Source organism: Pristiophorus japonicus, chromosome 5 (assembly GCF_044704955.1).
Source record: "Pristiophorus japonicus isolate sPriJap1 chromosome 5, sPriJap1.hap1, whole genome shotgun sequence".
Lineage (NCBI taxonomy): Eukaryota > Metazoa > Chordata > Chondrichthyes > Pristiophoridae > Pristiophorus > Pristiophorus japonicus.
Window position 1 is genome coordinate 229,173,475 of NC_091981.1, and position 18,701 is coordinate 229,192,175.

The window sequence follows — 18,701 nt, forward strand, 5'->3', positions numbered from 1 at the left end:
CTTCTTTAAGTTCTGGACCATGGTCTCTGAATTAACTGTTTCATTCTCCATCCTAATGCAGAATTCCATCATATTATGGTCACTCTTCCCCAAGGGGCCTCGCACAACGAGATTGCTAATTAATCCTCTCTCATTACACAACACCCAGTCTAAGATGGCCTCCCCCCTAGTTGGTTCCTCGACATATTGGTCTAAAAAAACATCCCTTATGCACTCCAGGAAATCCTCCTCCACCGTATTGCTTCCAGTTTGGTTAACCCAATCTATGTGCATATTAAAGTCACCCATTATAACTGCTGCGCCTTTATTGCACGCACCCCTAATTTCATGTCTGATGCCCTCCCCAATATCACTACTACTGTTTGGAGGTCTGTACACAACTCCCACTAACGTTTTTTGCCCTTTGGTATTCTGCAGCTCTACCCATATAGATTCCACATCATCCAAGCTAATGTCCTTCCGAACTATTGCCTTAATTTGCTCCTTAACCAGCAAGGCTACCCCACCTCCTTTTCCTTTTATTCTATCTTTCCAGAATGTTGACTACCCCTGGATGTTGAGTTCCCAGCCCTGATCATCCTGGAGCCACGTCTCCGTAATCCCAATCACATCATATTTGTTAACATCTATTTGCACAGTTAATTCATCCACCTTATTGCGGATACTCCTTGCATTAAGACACAAAGCCTTCAGGCTTGTTTTTTTAACACCCTTTGTCCTTTTAGAATTTTGCTGTACAGTGGCCCTTGGGTTTCTCTGCCCTCCACTTTTCCTCATCTCCTTTCTGTCTTTTGCTTTTGCCTCCTTTTTGTCTCCCTCTTTCTCCCTGCATTGGTTCCCATCCCCCTGCCATATTAGTTTAAATCCTCCCCAACAGCACTAGCAAACACTCCCCCTTGGACATTGGTTCCGGTCCTGCCCAGGTGCAGACCGTCCGGTTTGTACTGGTCCCACCTCCCCCAGAACCGGTTCCAATGCCCCAGGAATTTGAATCCCTCCCTGCTGCACCACTGCTCAAGCCACGTATTCATCTGCGCTATCCTGCGATTCCTACTCTGGCTATCACGTGGCACTGGTAGCAATCCCGAGATTATTACTTTTGAGGTCCTACTTTTTAATTTAGCTCCTAACTCCTTAAATTCGTTTCGTAGGACCTCATCCCTTTTTTTACCTATGTCGTTGGTACCAATGTGCACCACGACAACTGGCTGATCTCCCTCCCTTTTTAGAATGTCCTGCACCCGCTCTGAGACATCCTTGACCCTTGCACCAGGGAGGCAACATACCATCCTGGAGTCTCGGTTGCGGCCGCAGAAACGCCTATCTGTTCCCCTCACCATTGATTCTCCAATCACTATTGCTCTCCTACTCTTTTTCCTGCCCTCCTGTGCAGCAGAGCCAGCCACGGTGCCATGAACTTGGCTGCTGCTGCCCTGCCCTGATGAGTCATCCCCCTCAACAGTACCCAAAGCAGTGTATCTGTTTTGCAGGGGGATGACCACAGGGGACTCCTGCACTACCTTCCTTGCACTGCTCTTCCTGTTGGTTCTCCATTCCCTATCTGGCTGTGGACCCTTTCCCTGCGGTACGACCAACTCGCTACACGTGATACTCACGTCATTCTCAGGTTAGGTGAGTGGGCAAATGCATGGCAGATGAAGTATAATGTGGATAAATGTGAGGTTATCCACTTTGGTGGTAAAAACAGAGAGACAGACTATTATCTGAATGGTGACAGATTAGGAAAAGGGGAGGTGCAACGAGACCTAGGTGTCATGGTACATCAGTCATTGAAGGTTGGCATGCAGGTACAGCAGGCAGTTAAGAAAGCAAATGGCATGTTGTCCTTCATAGCAAGGGGATTTGAGTACAGGGGCAGGGAGGTGTTACTACAGTTGTACAGGGCCTTGGTGAGGCCACACCTGGAGTATTGTGCACAGTTTTGGTTTCCTAACTTGAGGAAGGACATTCTGCTATTGAGGAAATGCAGCGAAGGTTCACCAGACTGATTCCCGGGATGGCGGGACTGACATATCAAGAAAGACTGGATCAACTGGGCTTGTATTCACTGGAGTTCAGAAGAATGAGAGGGGATCTCATAGAAACATTTAAAATTCTGATGGGTTTAGACAGGTGAGATGCAGGAAGAATGTTCCCAATGTTGGGGAAGTCCAGAACCAGTGGTCACAGTCTAAGGATAAGGGGTAAGCCATTTAGGACCGAGATGAGGAGAAACTTCTTCACCCAGAGAGTGGTGAACCTGTGGAATTCTCTACTACAGAAAGTTGTTGAGGCCAATTCATTAAATATATTCAAAAAAGAGTTAGATGTAGTCCTTACTACTAGGGGTATCAAGGGGTATGGCGAGAAAGCAGGAATGGGGTCCTGAAGTTACATGTTCAGCCATGAACTCATTGAATGGTGGTGCAGGCTCGAAGGGCCGAATGACCTACTCCTGCACCTATTTTCTATGTTTCTATGTTAAAGTTGCTACATAAATGCAAATAGTTGTTGTTTCAGTTTTGAACATATCCATAATCTCAAATGATTTTAATCTGTTTTATTTTGCAGCATTTATTACCATGACCCTGAATGGTTTTCCTGTGAATGTCTGGATTGGATTAAATGATATTAATAGAGAGAGTAAATATCTGTGGACTGAAGGAAAAGGACTAGTCTATACTAACTGGGCCAAGGGTTATCCATCAGCACAAACTTACAGATTTGATGATCCGGTAATTACCAACCACACTCCACGTGCTCCAAACAGTGGATTAGACTCTTTTTTTAGTAATAGATTCTATTTATCTCCATGAATTCTCCAGCCTCTACAGGGAAGATGATGAGTAACCCCATTAGGGCTCCAGAAACGGCAGCAGCAGACAACATTTGCATTTTGAGCAGAAATATTTTTAAACAATTTAAAACTTACTGTACATTAAAATTATTAGCCAGTTAAATTTTTAAATATGGAAGGGCCGAATTTCCTCGGGAAGCCCTTTTGGGGTGTATCTGGGGTGGAGAACATCGGACCATCCACTAGTTGTGCCTCAGGATTAGGATCATTTACATGGATCGGCAGGATGTCCACACCAACGGCACAACTGGAGCGTTGGGCTCAGGAAACTGTACAAGGAGAATGGCCGCAGTGTAATTGTGTCAGCTTTGAAAAAATATAAACAAAAAGAATGAGCTTGTTTTTTGAAAGACTGGTTTCTGTACAGGAACTGTAATTGTCTGCTCCTGCAATTGATTGCAGGAGCAAAACCTTTTAAAATTTAAATGCCACTGCCTCCCTGGCAATGCTGGAAGCCATAGAAGTCCCTTGTACGCTGTGGTGCTAAGGGTGCAAATGTGGGAATTACACCATGTGACATAATTTCTGTATTTGCATGTGGCGGCCAGAACTTTGATGGCACTTAGAGGATGGGTTTAGCAGTGGAACTGCTGTCAAAATATAAAAGATTGACAGCGGGTTGAATCCCGCTGTCAAGCCGCCGCCATATCAGACCAAAACTGTACGCAGCACTCAGGTGTGGCCTCACCAATATCCTGTACAGTTGTAGCAGGACTTCTCTGCTTTTATACTCTATCTCCCTTGCAATAAAGGCCAAAATTCCATTGGCCTTCCTGATTACTTGCTGTACCTGCATACTAACTTTTTGTGTTTCATGCACAAGGACCCCAGGTCCCTCTGTACTGCAGCACTTTGCAATTTTTCTCCATTTAAATTGTAATTTGCTTTTCTATTATTTCTGCCAAAGTGGATAACCTCACATTTTCCCACATTATATTCTATCTGCCAAATGTTTACCCACTCACTTAGCCTGTCTATATCTCTTTGCAGATTTTTTGTGTCCTCCTCACAATTTGCTTTCCCACCCTCTTTGTATCATCAGCAAACTTGGCTAAATTACACTCAGTCCCTTCATCCAAGTCATTAATATAGATTGTAAATAGTTGAGGACCCAGCACCGATCCCTGCTGCACCCCACTAGTCACTGTTTGCCAACCAGAAAATGACCCATTTATCCCGACTCTCTGTTTTCTGTTAGTTAGCCAATCCTCTATCCATGCTAATATATTACCCCCAACCGCGTGAGCTTTTATTTTATGCAGTAACCTCTTATGTGTCACCTTATCGAATGCCTTCTGGAAATCCAAATACATCATATCCACTGGTTCCCCCTTATCCACCCAGCTCGTTACATCCTCGAAGAACTCCAGCAAATTTGTCAAACATGATTTCCCTTTCATAAAACCATGCTGACTCTGCTTGATTGAATCATGTTTTTGAAAATGTCCTGCTACTGCTTCCTTAATAATGGACTGCAGCATTTTCCCAACAACAGATGTTAGGCTAACTGGTCTGTAGTTTCTTGCTTTCTGTCTGCCTCCTTTTTATTGTATTTTATTTTTGATTGTATTTAAACCCATTCATGCTGTCCACTTCACTGGGTTTCCCTGGTAACTTATTTCATGTCTATTACTCTTTGTGTAAAAAGAAATTTTCCGGATTCGTAACGAGTTGTTTGACATTTTGCCACACAGATGTGATATCTGCAGGGCACATTGTCAGTTAGTTATTGTCTGACAATCATCGCTTAATTATTAATTCCAGTTGGTAACTTTTCAGGGACATGCTGGTGCCTGCTGGTCACTCTTATGTTTTTCTTTTATTATATAGAAAACTGACTGTGTGTCCGTGACTGTAAACGCAAGGAAAGATGCTGGAGTCTGGAGGGATGAATACTGTGACTCTAAAAGAGGTTTTATATGCCAAAAATACAAAGGTGAGCACTGGGTTGCCTTTTGTATGACATATCAAGGCATGTTGTTATAAATCTAAAAATATATCTGGTAAACGAGCTTGAATAATAAAGACAGTGAGCAAACTGTGCTTACTAAGACAGGTTCAGTCTAGGTTAAGATTCTTCATTACCCTTGTACATGCCAGGATATCCCCACAGCTCAGAATGTTGCTTCCATTATTTTTCTAGATAGCGATGAGCAGGTTAGCTCCTCTGCGGTAGGTGCTAATGCTACCTCCCCCCAGTTTCGCGTGGGCCAAACAAAATTAGAGGGAATATTGAAATGGAAGTACTATTTCAAGGGGTATCTTCATTAAAAAACTGCTCGACAAATAGTTTTACTGTTTAGAGCACACTCACTTTAAAAACTAATTGGGGAGGCACTGATGGAGGGTAACCTTGCTCGCGAGTGTCACATATTGAGAATTCACAGGTCCATTGCTCGTGATTTTCTGTACATTGAAATCAATGGAGAGAAAATTGTGGATTTGCACTGGTATTGGGCAAGGCTCCCTGCTGACAGTGTAGGCTCAGAAAATCAGCCTCATCATCTCAGTTAATACCCATTAAGCTTACTAAAACATCTTCTGGTTGGATTGAATCAATTGAATGTCCTCTTGATATCATAAAAAACAAACTGTATCCATAGAAATCTGAATGGAAATAACAAGTGCAGAATGTGATTTCTTCCACAGATCGTGCATTAACCTTCGGGCCCACAACTCTGCCAGCACCAAGCTACGTTACTTATGACAACAGTTCATACAAAATAATTACAGTCAAACTGAAATGGCAAGATGCTCGTAAGGTTTGTGAGGCGGAGGGTGCCCAGCTTGCCAGTATCAGAAATGGCTTTGAGAATGCCTTCTTAATGTTAGAAGCTAATAAACTTGGAGAGAAACTATGGATTGGATTAAATAGCAATGAGGTAAGAAACAATTGGTAACAGTGTAAGCTGGAGCAAAGTATTAAATGCACTGCACTTCTAAAGATATTGGGGCCGAAATTACCCCTTCTGATAAGGCCTCTGACCTCCTGAAAGTGGCGACCACAGGGTGGCACGGAATGGTCGCCGAATCGCCGTGGAGGGGCCGCCATTTTGGAAATTGCCCACCCTCAGGTTTGGAGTGGTGTCTGGGACTTCTCCGCCCGTTTTCCCACCGTGACATGCATGCGCCGACCCCTTACCGACTGGCGGGGACCCCTTCACGAAATTGCCCCTCGGGAAATTGCCCCTTTCCCGGAATTGCACCGCGGGAGCTGCCCTGCCGCTGATCGGTGCACATAACAGCTTTTGCTGTTGGTACAGTCTCTGTGGTATGGCGGCTCGGCCTTCCTTAAAGGGGAGGGCACACTGCTGTGGCTGCCATGTTATTTTTTTTTGCCGGCCGACTGCCATGTCAGGCCGACAATTATGGCCCAGCCGAAACCCTCCCTGGTGGCCCAGTTTTTGCCACTAAAGTGGCTGCAGAGTTCGCAGCAGCCCTCCCCTTTAACTGAAGGGGAGAGATGTTGTGACGCGCCAGCGCGATGACTAACAGCCTCGGATATTCCGTCCCACCCCCACTTCCACACCCATGATGAGTCCACTTCCGTCCTGCTCCAAATAAATTCTCCACTCGCTGAATTTTGACGGTTCGGCCGCCCCAATGCATGGAGCGGCCAGAACACATCAAAAATGGTTGGTGCGCCTCGTTTCGAGTGGTGGGCAATTTTGACCCCATATATTTCTGCCAGCACTTTGTACCATACCTCGCACAAGGCATTTGACAAAGACCCACATGAAAGTCAAATTTGAAGTTTGTAAGGGTTCAGAGTAAACGCTGGAAATGGATAAGAATCTGATTGAAGGGTAGAAAAGAACGAGCACTTGTTAGAGGAGTTATGTTGACCTGGCGAAAAGGATTCAGAATGGTGAAGGGCAAGGGAAAGCTCGGGTGCAGCTATGAGATGGCTTTGTGCTTCCCTTACAGGAGCATGGTGGTGACATTGCCACCTGCAAGGTTGGCCACCCGCATCCTCCTCACCCGTGTTCTGCTCCTCCTGCTCCTCATCCTTCTCCTCATCCTGCTCATCTTCCTCATCCTCATCCTCCTCTTCCTCATCATCCGCCTCCTCCTGCTCATCCTCATCATCATCATCCTCCTCCTCCTCATCCACCTCATTCTCATCATCCTCCTCATCTTCATCCTCATCCTCCTCATCATCCTCCTCCTCCTCATCCACCTCATTCTCATCATCCTCCTCATCTTCATCCTCATCCTCATCCTCATCATCCTCATCCTCCTGCTCATCCTCATCCTCCTCCTCATCCTCATCATCCTCCTCATCCTCCTGCTCCTCATCGCCTCATCCTCATCCTCCTCCTCCTCATTCTCATCATCCTGTTCATCCTTCTCCTCCTCCTCATGTTCATCCTCATTCTCCTCATCCACCTCCTCCTCCTCATCCACGCCATCCTCCTCATCCTCTTCCTCATCCTCATCATCCTCATCCTCATCTTCATCATCCTCTTCCTCCTCATCCTCATCTCCTCATCTTCGTCATCCTGATCCTCCTCATCATCCTCCTCATCCTCTTCCTCATCCTCATCCTCAACATCCTCATCCTCATCCTCCTCATCATCCTCCTCATCTTCCTCATCTTCCTCATCCTCTTTCTCCACCTAATCCTCCACCTCACCCTCATCCTCCTCATTCTCCTCCTCCTCCTCCTCCTCCTTCTCATCTTCCTCCTCCTGATCTTCCTCCTCATCCTCATCATCCATCTCATCCTCCTCCTTATCCTCTACTTCCTCATATCCTCCTCCTCCTCATCATCCTCATCCTTATTCTCATCCTCCTCCTCATTCACCTCATCCTCATCCTTCACCTCCTCCTCCTCTTCCACATTGTCACCCTCCTCCTCCTCCTCTTCCTCCTCCCTCCTCATCCTCCTCCTCCTCAGTCTCTTCCTCATCCTCCTCCACCTCTTCCTGCTCCTCCTCCTCATTCTCTTCCTCATCCTCATCCTGCACCTCCTCCTCATCCTCTTCCTTATCCTTAACCTGATCCTCATCCTCAACCTCCTCATCCTCCTCCTTCTCATTCTCCTCATGCTCTTCCTCATCCTTATCCTCCTCATCCTGCTCCTCCTCATTCACCTCATCCTCACCATCCTCCTCATTCTCATCCCCATCCTCCTCATCCTTCGCCTCCTCCTCCTCTTCCTCATTGTCATCCTCCTCCTCCTCCTCCTTCTCCTCTTCTTCCTGCTCATCCTCCTCCTCATCCTCCTCATCCTCATTCTCATCCTGCTCCTCCTCCTCTTCCTCATCTCATCCTCATCCTCCTCATCCTCCTCATCCTTATCCTTCTTGTCATCCTCTTCCTCATCCTCACCCTCCTCCTCATCATCATCGCCATCCTCATCCTCCTCATCCTCCTCTTCCTCTTCCTCCTCATCTCCTCATCCTCCTCATAATCCTCATCATCCTCCTCATCATTCTTATCCTCCTCATCCTCATCCTCTTCCTCCTCATCCTCCTCATAAGAACATAAGAACATAAGAAATAGGAACAGGATTTGGCCATACAGCCCCTTGAGCCTGCTCCACCATTCAATAAGATCATGGTTGATCTGATCATGGACTCAGCTCCACTTCCCCACCCGCTCCCATAACCCCTTATGCCCTTATCGCTCAAGAAACTGTCTATTTTTGACTTAAATTTATTCAATGTCCCAGCTTCCACAGCTCTCCGAGGCAGCAAATTCCACAGATTTACAACCCTCTAAGAGAATAAATTTCTCCTCATCTCTGTTTAAATGGGCTGTCTCGTATTGTAAGATTATACCTCTAGTTCTAGTCTCCCCCATCAGTGGAAACATCCTCTCTGCATCCACCTTGTCAAACCCCCTCATAATCTTATATGTTTCAATAAGATTACCTCTCATTCTTCTGAATGCCAATGAGTAGAGGCCCAACCTTTCCTCATAAGTCAAACCCCTCACCCTCCTCATCCTCTTCCTCATCCTCCTCATTCTCCTCCTCCTCATCCTCATCCTCCTCCTCTTCCTGCTCATCCTCATCCTCCTCCCTCCTCCTCCTCCTCGTCTTCCTCATCCTTATCCTCATCCTCCTCCTCCCTCCTCCTCCTCCTCATTCTCCTCATCCTCATTCTCCTCATCCTCATCCTCATCCACCTCCTCATCCTCATCCTTCTCCTCCTCATCCTCTTAATCCTCTTCCTCCTCCTCCTCTTCCTCCTCCTCCTCCGCTTCCTCATCTTCATCGTCATCCTCAACCTTCTCATCCTCCTCATCCTCATCTTCATATCTCCTCCACATCCTCATCTCCTCCTCTTCCTCCTCCTCCTCCTCATCCTCATCCTCATCCTCCCCCTATGCCTCTTTCTCCTCCTCCTCCACAGGTGCCACTGCTGCCTTGTCCTCTATTGGTTGCGGCCTCACGATAGCCAGCTTGTGGAGCATGCAGCACACCACCAAGAATATGGAGATGCGCTCAGGCGATTACTGCAGCACACCCCCTGAGTGGTCCAGGCAACAGAACCTCTGTTTCACAATCTCAATAGTGTGCTCGATGATGTCCTGGTGGCCGACAGACTGTCATTATAGGCGAGATGTGCAGCAGTTCTAGGGTTGCGAAGAGGAGTCATGAGACAAGTGCCCAGTGCGTAGCCCTTGTCATCAAGGAGCCAGCCACAATCTTGATTGGGACCAGTGAAGAGGCCTGGCACACTGCTCTGCCGCAGTATGAAAGAGTCATGGTTGCTGCCAGGAAACGGGGCATCCACTTGCATAATCTTGTGGTTGTGGTCGCAAACCAGTTGAACATTAAGGGAGAGGAATCGCTTGCAGTTTCAGAATTGCTTGGGAGTGCGTTGGGGTGCCCTCAGATCGACATGTGTGCAATCAATGACCCCCAAGACACTGGGGAAGCCCGCAATGCACAGATGTCTAGTCTGCCGCTCAAACTGCTTGTTCCTGCTCTGAGGGAAGGAGATGTAATAGGCCCTCCTCCTATAGAAAGCATCTGTGACTTCCCATATCGATGTATGGGCTGCAAACTGCGAGATGCTGCCCATGTCTGCAGTGGCAACTTGGAAGGACCCAGTGGCATAAACGTTCAAGACGATTATAACCTTGGATGCCACGCTCAGGGCTGTGCCAACCTGCGTTTGCGGCTCCAAGTCTGCCTGCAGGAGATTGCAGAGCTCCATCATGACGTCCTTGTGGAATCGTAGTCTGCGCAGGCACAGATCATCATTCAGATCCCTGTCTGAGAATTGGTAATGGAAGACGCTTTGTCGATATTAATATGTCCTTACTATACAGTATAAATGCACATGAGGCCCATACTTCAGAGAAGGTCACTCTGTGACCAGTAACCTTTATTCGCCAGCACTGAAGTGATGAAGGTGGGTGGAGCTTCCCCTTTTATACCTGAAAGTCCAGGTTAGGAGTGTCGCCCACACGTTCACCATCTAGTGGTCAATGTTCTCAAGGTGTACAACTTAGGTCAGTTTTTACATGGGTTACAATGACAGTTAAATACATGACATCACCTCCCCCGCAAAGTCTTATTGGGATCACAGGTTAAGTCTCTCTGGTGGTTTACGCTCCCTTGTAGAACGCCTGAGTTGGGGCTCCGGTTATTGGGCGCTGGCCTAAGTGTCTGCTGTTTGCGGAGCCTCAGGCCTGTCCTGACTGCCCACAGTGACTGGGCTGTCCTCCGCTTGGCTCCGGTGTTCGGACACCTGTGGAGCAGTGAACTCTACATCGTGTTCTTCCTATGCTTCTTCTATGGGGTTGCTGAACCTCCTTTTTGTTTGATCCACATGTTTGTGGCAGATTTGTCCATTGGTAAGTTTAACTACCAGAATCCTATTCCCCTCTTTGGCAATCACAGTGCCTGCGAGCCACTTAGGCCCTGCAGCGTAGTTGAGGACAAAGACAGGGTCATTGACATCAATACATCACGCACTTGCATTCCTGTCGTGGTAGTCACATTGTGATTGGCGCATGCTCTCAACAATTTCTATCATGATGGGGTGTATAAGCGATAACCTGGTTTTGAGCATCCTTTTCATTAGCAGCTCTGCGGGTGGGACCCCTGTGAGCAAGTGTGGTCGGGATCTATTGGCCAACAGGAGGCGTGATGAGTGGCTTTGTAGGGAACCCCCTTGGATTCTGAGCATCCCCTGTTTGATTATCTGCATTGCTCGTTCCGCCTGGCCGTTTGAGGCCGGTTTGAACAGTGCCGTTCTGACATGGTTGATACCATTTCCTGCCATAAAGTCCTGGAATTCAATGCTTGTAAAGCACGGGCCATTGTCGCTGACCAAGACGTCCGGTAGACCATGGGCGGCGAACATTGCCCGTCGACTTTCTACCATGGCAGAGGATATAGAAACATAGAAACATAGAAAATAGGTGCATGAGTAGGGCCATTCGGCACTTCTAGCCTGCACCGCCATTCAATGAGTTCATGGCTGAACATGCAACTTCAGTACCCCATTCCTGCTTTCTCGCCATACCCCTTGATACCCCTAGTAGTAAGGACTTCATCTAACTCCTTTTTGAATATATTTAGTGAATTGGCCTCAACAACTTTCTGTGGTAGAGAATTCCACAGGTTCACCACTCTCTGGGTGAAGAAGTTTCTCCTCATCTCGGTCCTAAATGGCTTACCCCTTATCCTTAGACTGTGACCCCTGGTTCTGGACTTCCCCAACATTGGGAACATTCTTCCTGCATCTAACCTGTCTAAACCAGTCAGAATTTTAAATGTTTCTATGAGATGTCCTCTCATTCTTCTGAACTCCAGTGAATACAAACCCAGTTGATCCAGTCTTTGATAGGTCAGTCCCACCATCCCGGGAATCAGTCTGGTGAACCTTCACTGCACTCCCTCAATAGCAAGAATGTCCTTCCTCAAGTTAGGAGACCAAAACTGTACACAATACTCCAGGTGTGGCCTCACCAATGCCCTGTACAACTGTAGCAACACCTCCCTGCCCCTGTACTCAAATCCACTCGCTATGAAGGCCAACATGCCATTTGCTTTCTTAACCGCCTGCTGTACCTGCATGCCAACCTTCAATGACTGATGTACCATGACACCCAGGTCTCGTTGCACCTCCCCTTTTCCTAATCTGTCACCATTCAGATAATAGTCTGTCTCTCTGTTTTTACCACCAAAGTGGACAACCTCACATTTATTCACATTATACTTCATCTGCCATGAATTTGCCCACTCACCTAACCTATCCAAGTCGCTCTGCAGCCTCATAGCATCCTCCTCGCAGCTCACATTGCCACCCAATTTAGTGTCATCCGCAAATTTGGAGATACTACATTTAATCCCCTCATCTAAATAATTAATGTACAGTGTAAACAGCTGGGGCCCCAGCACAGAACCTTGCGGTACCCCACTAGTCACTGCCTGCCTTTCTGAAAAGTACCCATTTACTCCTACTCTTTGCTTCCTGTCTGACAACCAGTTCTCAATCCATGTCAGCACACTACCCCCAATCCCAAGTGCTTTAACTTTGCACATTAATCTCTTGTGTGGGACCTTGTCGAAAGCCTTCTGAAAGTCCAAATATACCATATCAGCTGGTTCTCCCTTGTCCACTCTACTGGAAACATCCTCAAAAAATTCCAGAAGATTTGTCAAGCATGATTTCCCTTTCACAAATCCATGCTGACTTGGACATATCATGTCATCTCTTTCCAAATGCGCTGCTATGACATCCTTAATAATTGATTCCATCATTTTACCCACTACTGAGGTCAGGCTGACCGGTCTATAATTCCCTGTTTTCTCTCTCCCTCCTTTCTTAAAAAGTGGGGTTACATTGGTTACTCTCCACTCGATAGGAACTGATCCAGAGTCAATGGAATGTTGGAAAATGACTGTCAATGCATCCGCTATTCCCAAGGCCACCTCCTTAAGTACTCTGAGATGCAGTCCATCAGGCCCTGGGGATTTATCGGCCTTCAATCCCATCAATTTCCCCAACACAATTTCTCGACTTGAATTGTGCTTGAATTGCGAATATCACACTTGATCCATTTCGAGTAGGCGTCTACTACAACCAAAAACATTTTTCCCATGAAAGGACCTGCGTAGTCCACATGGATACGTGACCATGGCTTGGTGGGCCAGGACCAGGGGTTAAGGGGAGCTTCCCTGGGCGCATTGCCCAGCTGGGCACACGTATTGCACCTATAAACACAAAGTTCCAGGTCTGCATCTATCCCTGGCCACCAAACGTGTGACCTGGCAATTGCCTTCATCATGACAATGCCCAGGTGCTCATTGTGGAGCTCTCTGATGAACATCTCTCTGCCCATCTGGGGCATGACTACTCGGATTCACCACAGTAGGCAATCGGCCTGAATCGAGAGTTCATCCTTGTGCCTGTGAAATGGTTTGAATTACTCAGGGCATGCCCCGTACGTGGCTGCCCAGTCCCCATTCAGGACACATTTCTTGACTAAAGACAGTAGCAGGTCTTTATTTGTCCAGACTTTAATCTGACGGGTTGTCACGGGTGAGCCTTCGCTTTTGAAAGCTTCAACAGTCATGGCCATCTCAGCAGCATGCTCGGTTGCCCCCTCGGTGGTGGCTAGTGGGAGCCTGCTGAGTGCATCGGCGCAGTTTTCAGTGCCCGGTCTGTGTCGAATTGTTTGGTCATAGGCAGCTAACATGAGTGCCCACCTCTGTATGCGGGCCGATGCATTTGCATTTATGGCCTTGTTGTCGGCCAAAAGGGACGTTAGGGGTTTGTGATCTGTCTCCGGCTCAAATTTCCTGCCAAACAGGTACTGGTGCATTTTTTTAACAGCATATACACATGTCAGCGCTTCCTTTTCTACCATCCCGTAGCCCCGTTCTGCCTGGAACAGACTTCTGGAGGCATAAGCTACCAGCTGTAACTGACTCTTGGCATTGACATGCTGCAACACACACCCGACCCCATGGGACGACACGTCGCACTTTAAAAAGAGTTTCTTACATGGGTCATATAGCGTTAACAGATTGTTGGAACATAACAAATTTCGTGCTCTATCAAAAGCCCTTTCCTGGCTGTCTCCCCAGACCCATTCGCGACCTTTGTGTAGGAGCACGTGTAGCGGCTCTAACAGCGTGCTCAATTTGGGAAGAAAGTTACCAAAATAATTCAGGAGCCCCAGGAACGAATGTTACGGGGTCGGGGTGCTCTCTGGATCGCTTCCATTTTGGACGCAGTAGGTCTGCTGCTACCCTCCTCCCCAGGAATTCTACCTCTGGAGCTAGGAAGACACACTTCGCCTTTTTCAGTCACACACCTACCCGGTCCAGTCTGCGTAACACCTGCTCCAGGTTGCGGAGGTGTTCTTCAGTATCACAACCCGTGATGAGGATGTCGTCTTGAAAAACCACTGTCCTTGGAATCGACTTGAGGAGGCTTTCCATATTTCATTGAAAGATCGTGGTGGCCGAGCGAATTCCAAACGGACATCTGTTGTATTCAAACAATCCCTTGTGTATCGTGATGCTGGTCAGCTTCTTCGACTCACTCGCCAGCTCCTGGGTCATGTAAGCTGAGGTCAGGTCCAATTTTGAAAAAAGTTTGCCACTGGATAGCGTCGCAAAGAAGTTCTCCATTCTCGGTAGCGGGTACTGGTCTTGGAGTGACACCCGATTGATGATGACCTTATAATCACCACATATCCTGACCGACACATCCGCCTTGAGCACCGGCACAATCGGGCTCGCCCAGTCACTGAATTTGATTGGCGAGATGATGCCTTCCCTCAGCAGGCGGTCCAATTCGCATTCTATCTTTTCCCGCATCACGTACGGCACCGCTCTGGCCTTGTGGTATACTGGCCTGGTGTCCGGGTTTATGTGAATCACTACCTTGGTCCCATGAAAGTGCCAATGCCGGGTTGAAATAATGAGTCAAATTTGTCCAGGACCTGTGAGCATGATATTCGCTCCACTGCAGAAATTGCATTGACATCGCCCCATTTCCAGTTCATGACAGCCAGCCAACTCCTCCCCAGCAGTGCGGAACTATCCCCCGGGACAATCCAGAGTGGCAACCTGTTCTTTCAATCTTTGTGGGTCACGACTACCGTGGCGCTGTCTAGCACCGGAATGATCTCTTTTGTATATGTCCGTAGCTGTGCATCAATTGGCAATAATTTTGGCCTCCTGGCCTTGGACGCCCACAACTTGTCAAACTGTTTGATACTCATCAAGGACTGGCTGGTCCCTGTGTCTAGCTCCATTGATACTGGGATGCCATTGAGGAGCACTTTCATCATTATCGGTGGCGTCCTGGTGTATGAACTGTATATGTGCTCCACGTGAACTCGCTGAACTTCAGCTTCCAGCGATTTCCCCCAGTGTCCATTTGGCCTCTTAGGGCTTACATCGTCCCTGTCCTCCTCGTACATCAACCTGGCTGCAGGCTTCCTGCACATACGCGCCAAGTGACTGCTGACGTTGCAGTTTCTGCAGGTATATTGCTGACACCTGCAAGCTCTGGCTGGGTGTTTGCCTCCACACCTCCAACATGAGCCGTTGTTGGAAACAAAAGGTCCATTACCAGTCGATCGTCTCTGACTGTCTCTGTAACTGTTTTTAAGCGCACCATTAACAGGTGTTGATGGCCCCATTACTGGCCGCATTGTTCCTTGCGATGGCATAAATCGCCGTTCAGCTAACCATTATCTCTGTTGAACTCCCCCTTTGGGTTTGACTACATGCTCGGGCATGTCCGATTGCCCCTGTCTGCCTGGAGAACTGTGTGCTGCGTTAACAATGTTAACTCCCTGTCCATTTGCTGCATTTAAACCAAACATCATTCTGGTCTCTTCCTCCCCTGAGATAAAGATCTGGGCCATCAAAGCCGGCGTTTCCAGGGTCAAGTCTTTGGCTCAATCAGTTTCCTGAAAACCCAGCGTGCCCGATGCCCTCAATAAAAAAGTCTTGCAGCATCTCCGCTCTGCATGCATCTGGGAACTTACATAGGCTTGCCAGTCGCCGGAGGTCTGCCACGAAGTCTGGAACGTTTTGCCCTTCTCGCCGCCAGTGCGTATAAAACCGGTGTCCCGCCATGTGCATGCTGCTCGCCTGTTTAAAGTGTTCCCCGATCAACTTACTGAGCTCTTCAAAAGTCTTGTCTGCCGGCTTCTCTGGCGCAAGAAGGTCCTCCATCAGGGAATATGTCCTGGATCCACAAACCACCAGGAGATGAGCCCTGCGTTTGTCGGCCGAATCCTGCCCCAGCCATTCCTTAGTGACGAAACTTTGTAGTCTCTCAATAAAATCGTCCCAATCATCACCAACACAGTACCTCTTGTCTATGCTGCTCGTGACCATGCTCGCATGGTTTAAATCCTAGTTTCTCGTCGCCAATAATATGTCTTTACTATACAGTATAAATGCACACGAGGCCCACACTTGAGAGAAGGTCACTCTGTGACCAGTAACCTTTATTCGCAAGTGATGAAGGTGGGTGAAGCTTTCCCTTTTATACCTGAAAGTCCAGGTTAGGAGTGTCTCCCACAAGTTCACCACCTAGTGGTCAATGTTCTCACAGTGTACAACTTAGGTCAATTTATACATGGATTACAATGACAGTTAAATACATGACAGATATGGCCTTCTGTCCCCACATCTGTGCAGCCGTCTTGCTCTGTGTTGTGCCTCATTGACTTCTCTCTGCTGGTCTGCTGGTTCCTCCACCTCTGCAGGCTGATGCTGCCCAACATTGCCTCCACTGCGGGCTGCCTCCTGTCCTGCTCGTCCAGTATCTGGTGCGGGGAAGTCCGTGTAGCTCACTCGCCTCCTTCGGGGCCGCCCTTGCTGAGGTCCTTCCTATGATAGCTCTCTGGCTTCCCCTCTGTCGCCATCTCCCATGGACCTCTCCATGTTGAGCCGCCGTGATACTTGCGGTCCTTGCCCGCTGCCTCTGCAGTCGTTGCCCCCGATGCTGCCTTCTCCTATGTGCCTCGGCTGCACGCACAATGTGCAGGAGGTGTTGGCCCGACAGCACTGCCCCCATTTCAAACCCCTCCCCAAGCCTAGCCTCCTCGAAGTTGCCTCGCTGTTCTGCAGGTAGAGGTGCCTCCAGCACTAGCAAACAATCGAGCACTGTAGTACTATCCTCGCACTGCTTCTCAAACAACGGGAAAATGGCTGATCTGATTTATGCAGATAGTGGTCAACACTAACAATGGACTTAAGTGCATTTAAGAAAAAATTAAGGGGTGAATTTCCATGGATATTCTCCCACTCATACTCCATGGGTGAGAAATTGATGTCCTTACCGCCACCTGGAACCACCAGCATGCTCTTGCGCCAGCTGGAAGCGGTGCCAGCTGTTACCACCATATTGGTCGCCCACTTTGCGCTGCTGGAAGTGCCCTGAAAAATAAAATGGCGGCAAGGTGATGCACTGGGTCCTAAGCATGGCAGGACACGGGTGATAGATGCAGCCATTAACAGGACGCACACATCAATCAGGTAAGCTTGTATGGAAGGGTTTGGACTTTTTTTATTTTATTGAAGTGGTGGCTGGCTGCAATTGATGTGAAAAGTTTTTGAAGTGTTTTGGGAGAGCTGGCAGACCCTGATCGCCCATTGGTCGGTGCAACTGTCACTCAGTCCGGACCACATGCTCCCAGCTGCCGGCCCCACCCCCTACCCCAGAATGGACAAAAACTATTATTATTATCGATTTGTTAAAAGACAGTAAGGGCTGAAAAATGTATTGCATCAATGCATTTTATTTTTGCTTGCTTCAATCTACATGGCCCTTTAAATTCCAGAGCTTCTCAATGCCCACAATGCATTGCGAGCGCCACAGCTTCACACGCAGACCATAGGGGAACAGCAACGCCACACCAGGACTACAAATTGGTCCCGGATCACTTTTGTAACGCCAGATTAGTGCTGCACCACCTACCACCATGTCCCCCCACAGCAATTTACCTTGTTTAGCGCAGCGGCCATTTTGGGTAGCCGTTAACAGCAGTTGACGAGGACACCGAATGCTTTCCAGGTGACAATGAATTCCTCCCCCCCTCCCCACCCCCCCTCCCCCATAACTTTGGTGTAAGAGAAGTAAACAATTGGAAAAATAGCATAACTGTCTTTATACTGTTCCTCCGGGCTTTCCAGAGTTCTTTCACCAAAGTTGTGAGAGACAAGTGAGAGAACTCCCGCAGAAATTCACCCACTTCAATTGGGGGGACTGTGAGGTGCCTCTGGTTGGATGAACTAATATGGATTGAAAGGTCTTCCTCACCATAATTATCTTCTGCACTTGTAATATCTGTAATGTATTTGCTTCATGGGTTCTTTGCTTAAGAATTCATCGCAACACATTGCTATTAAGAACTAGTTGGTTTATTTGCAAAGGTTTAACACTTGCACTAAACATTAGCAGTTCATCCACCAGGCTTACAACCGTATGCCTCGTCATGGATCCCCCGAACCAAACTGGCCGGAGTTTTATTGAGTATTGTGAACATCATGTGACTGGCTAAGCCACTCCCACAGCTCTACAACTATTTTAAGTAGAACATTAATTAACTGCCCCCTGAGTAAAGGGGGGCACTAAAACCGAACAAACTTAAACAAATTAAACTTTAGACAGTAAACCAACAGCTCTACACACCTGTGAGCATACTCACAGGTGCGTACATTACAATATCTAAAAACATAATAATTGAATTAATTTCCAGGGTGTTGAGAAATAACTAATATTGTCAGTCTTATTCATGAAAAATGTGCTGTAGTTGTCTTTTCTTTTCATTTAATTTTGTACTTCATCATGAAGAAGTGTTGGAATTTCTGCCTTTCATCATTTGATAAATAAGCATTCTA

At 47.5% G+C, this 18,701-nt stretch overlaps 1 protein-coding gene across 1 annotated transcript in view; it reads left to right on the top strand.

The window, feature by feature from the left end:
* LOC139263974 (macrophage mannose receptor 1-like) overlaps positions 1-18,701 on the top strand; it is a 367,543-nt gene that overhangs the window by 312,111 nt on the left and 36,731 nt on the right. The window contains exons 22-24 of the mRNA XM_070880074.1: positions 2,572-2,735; positions 4,688-4,793; positions 5,507-5,739. Coding sequence (XP_070736175.1) covers positions 2,572-2,735; positions 4,688-4,793; positions 5,507-5,739 — 503 coding nt within the window. The remainder of the gene's footprint in view (positions 1-2,571; positions 2,736-4,687; positions 4,794-5,506; positions 5,740-18,701) is intronic.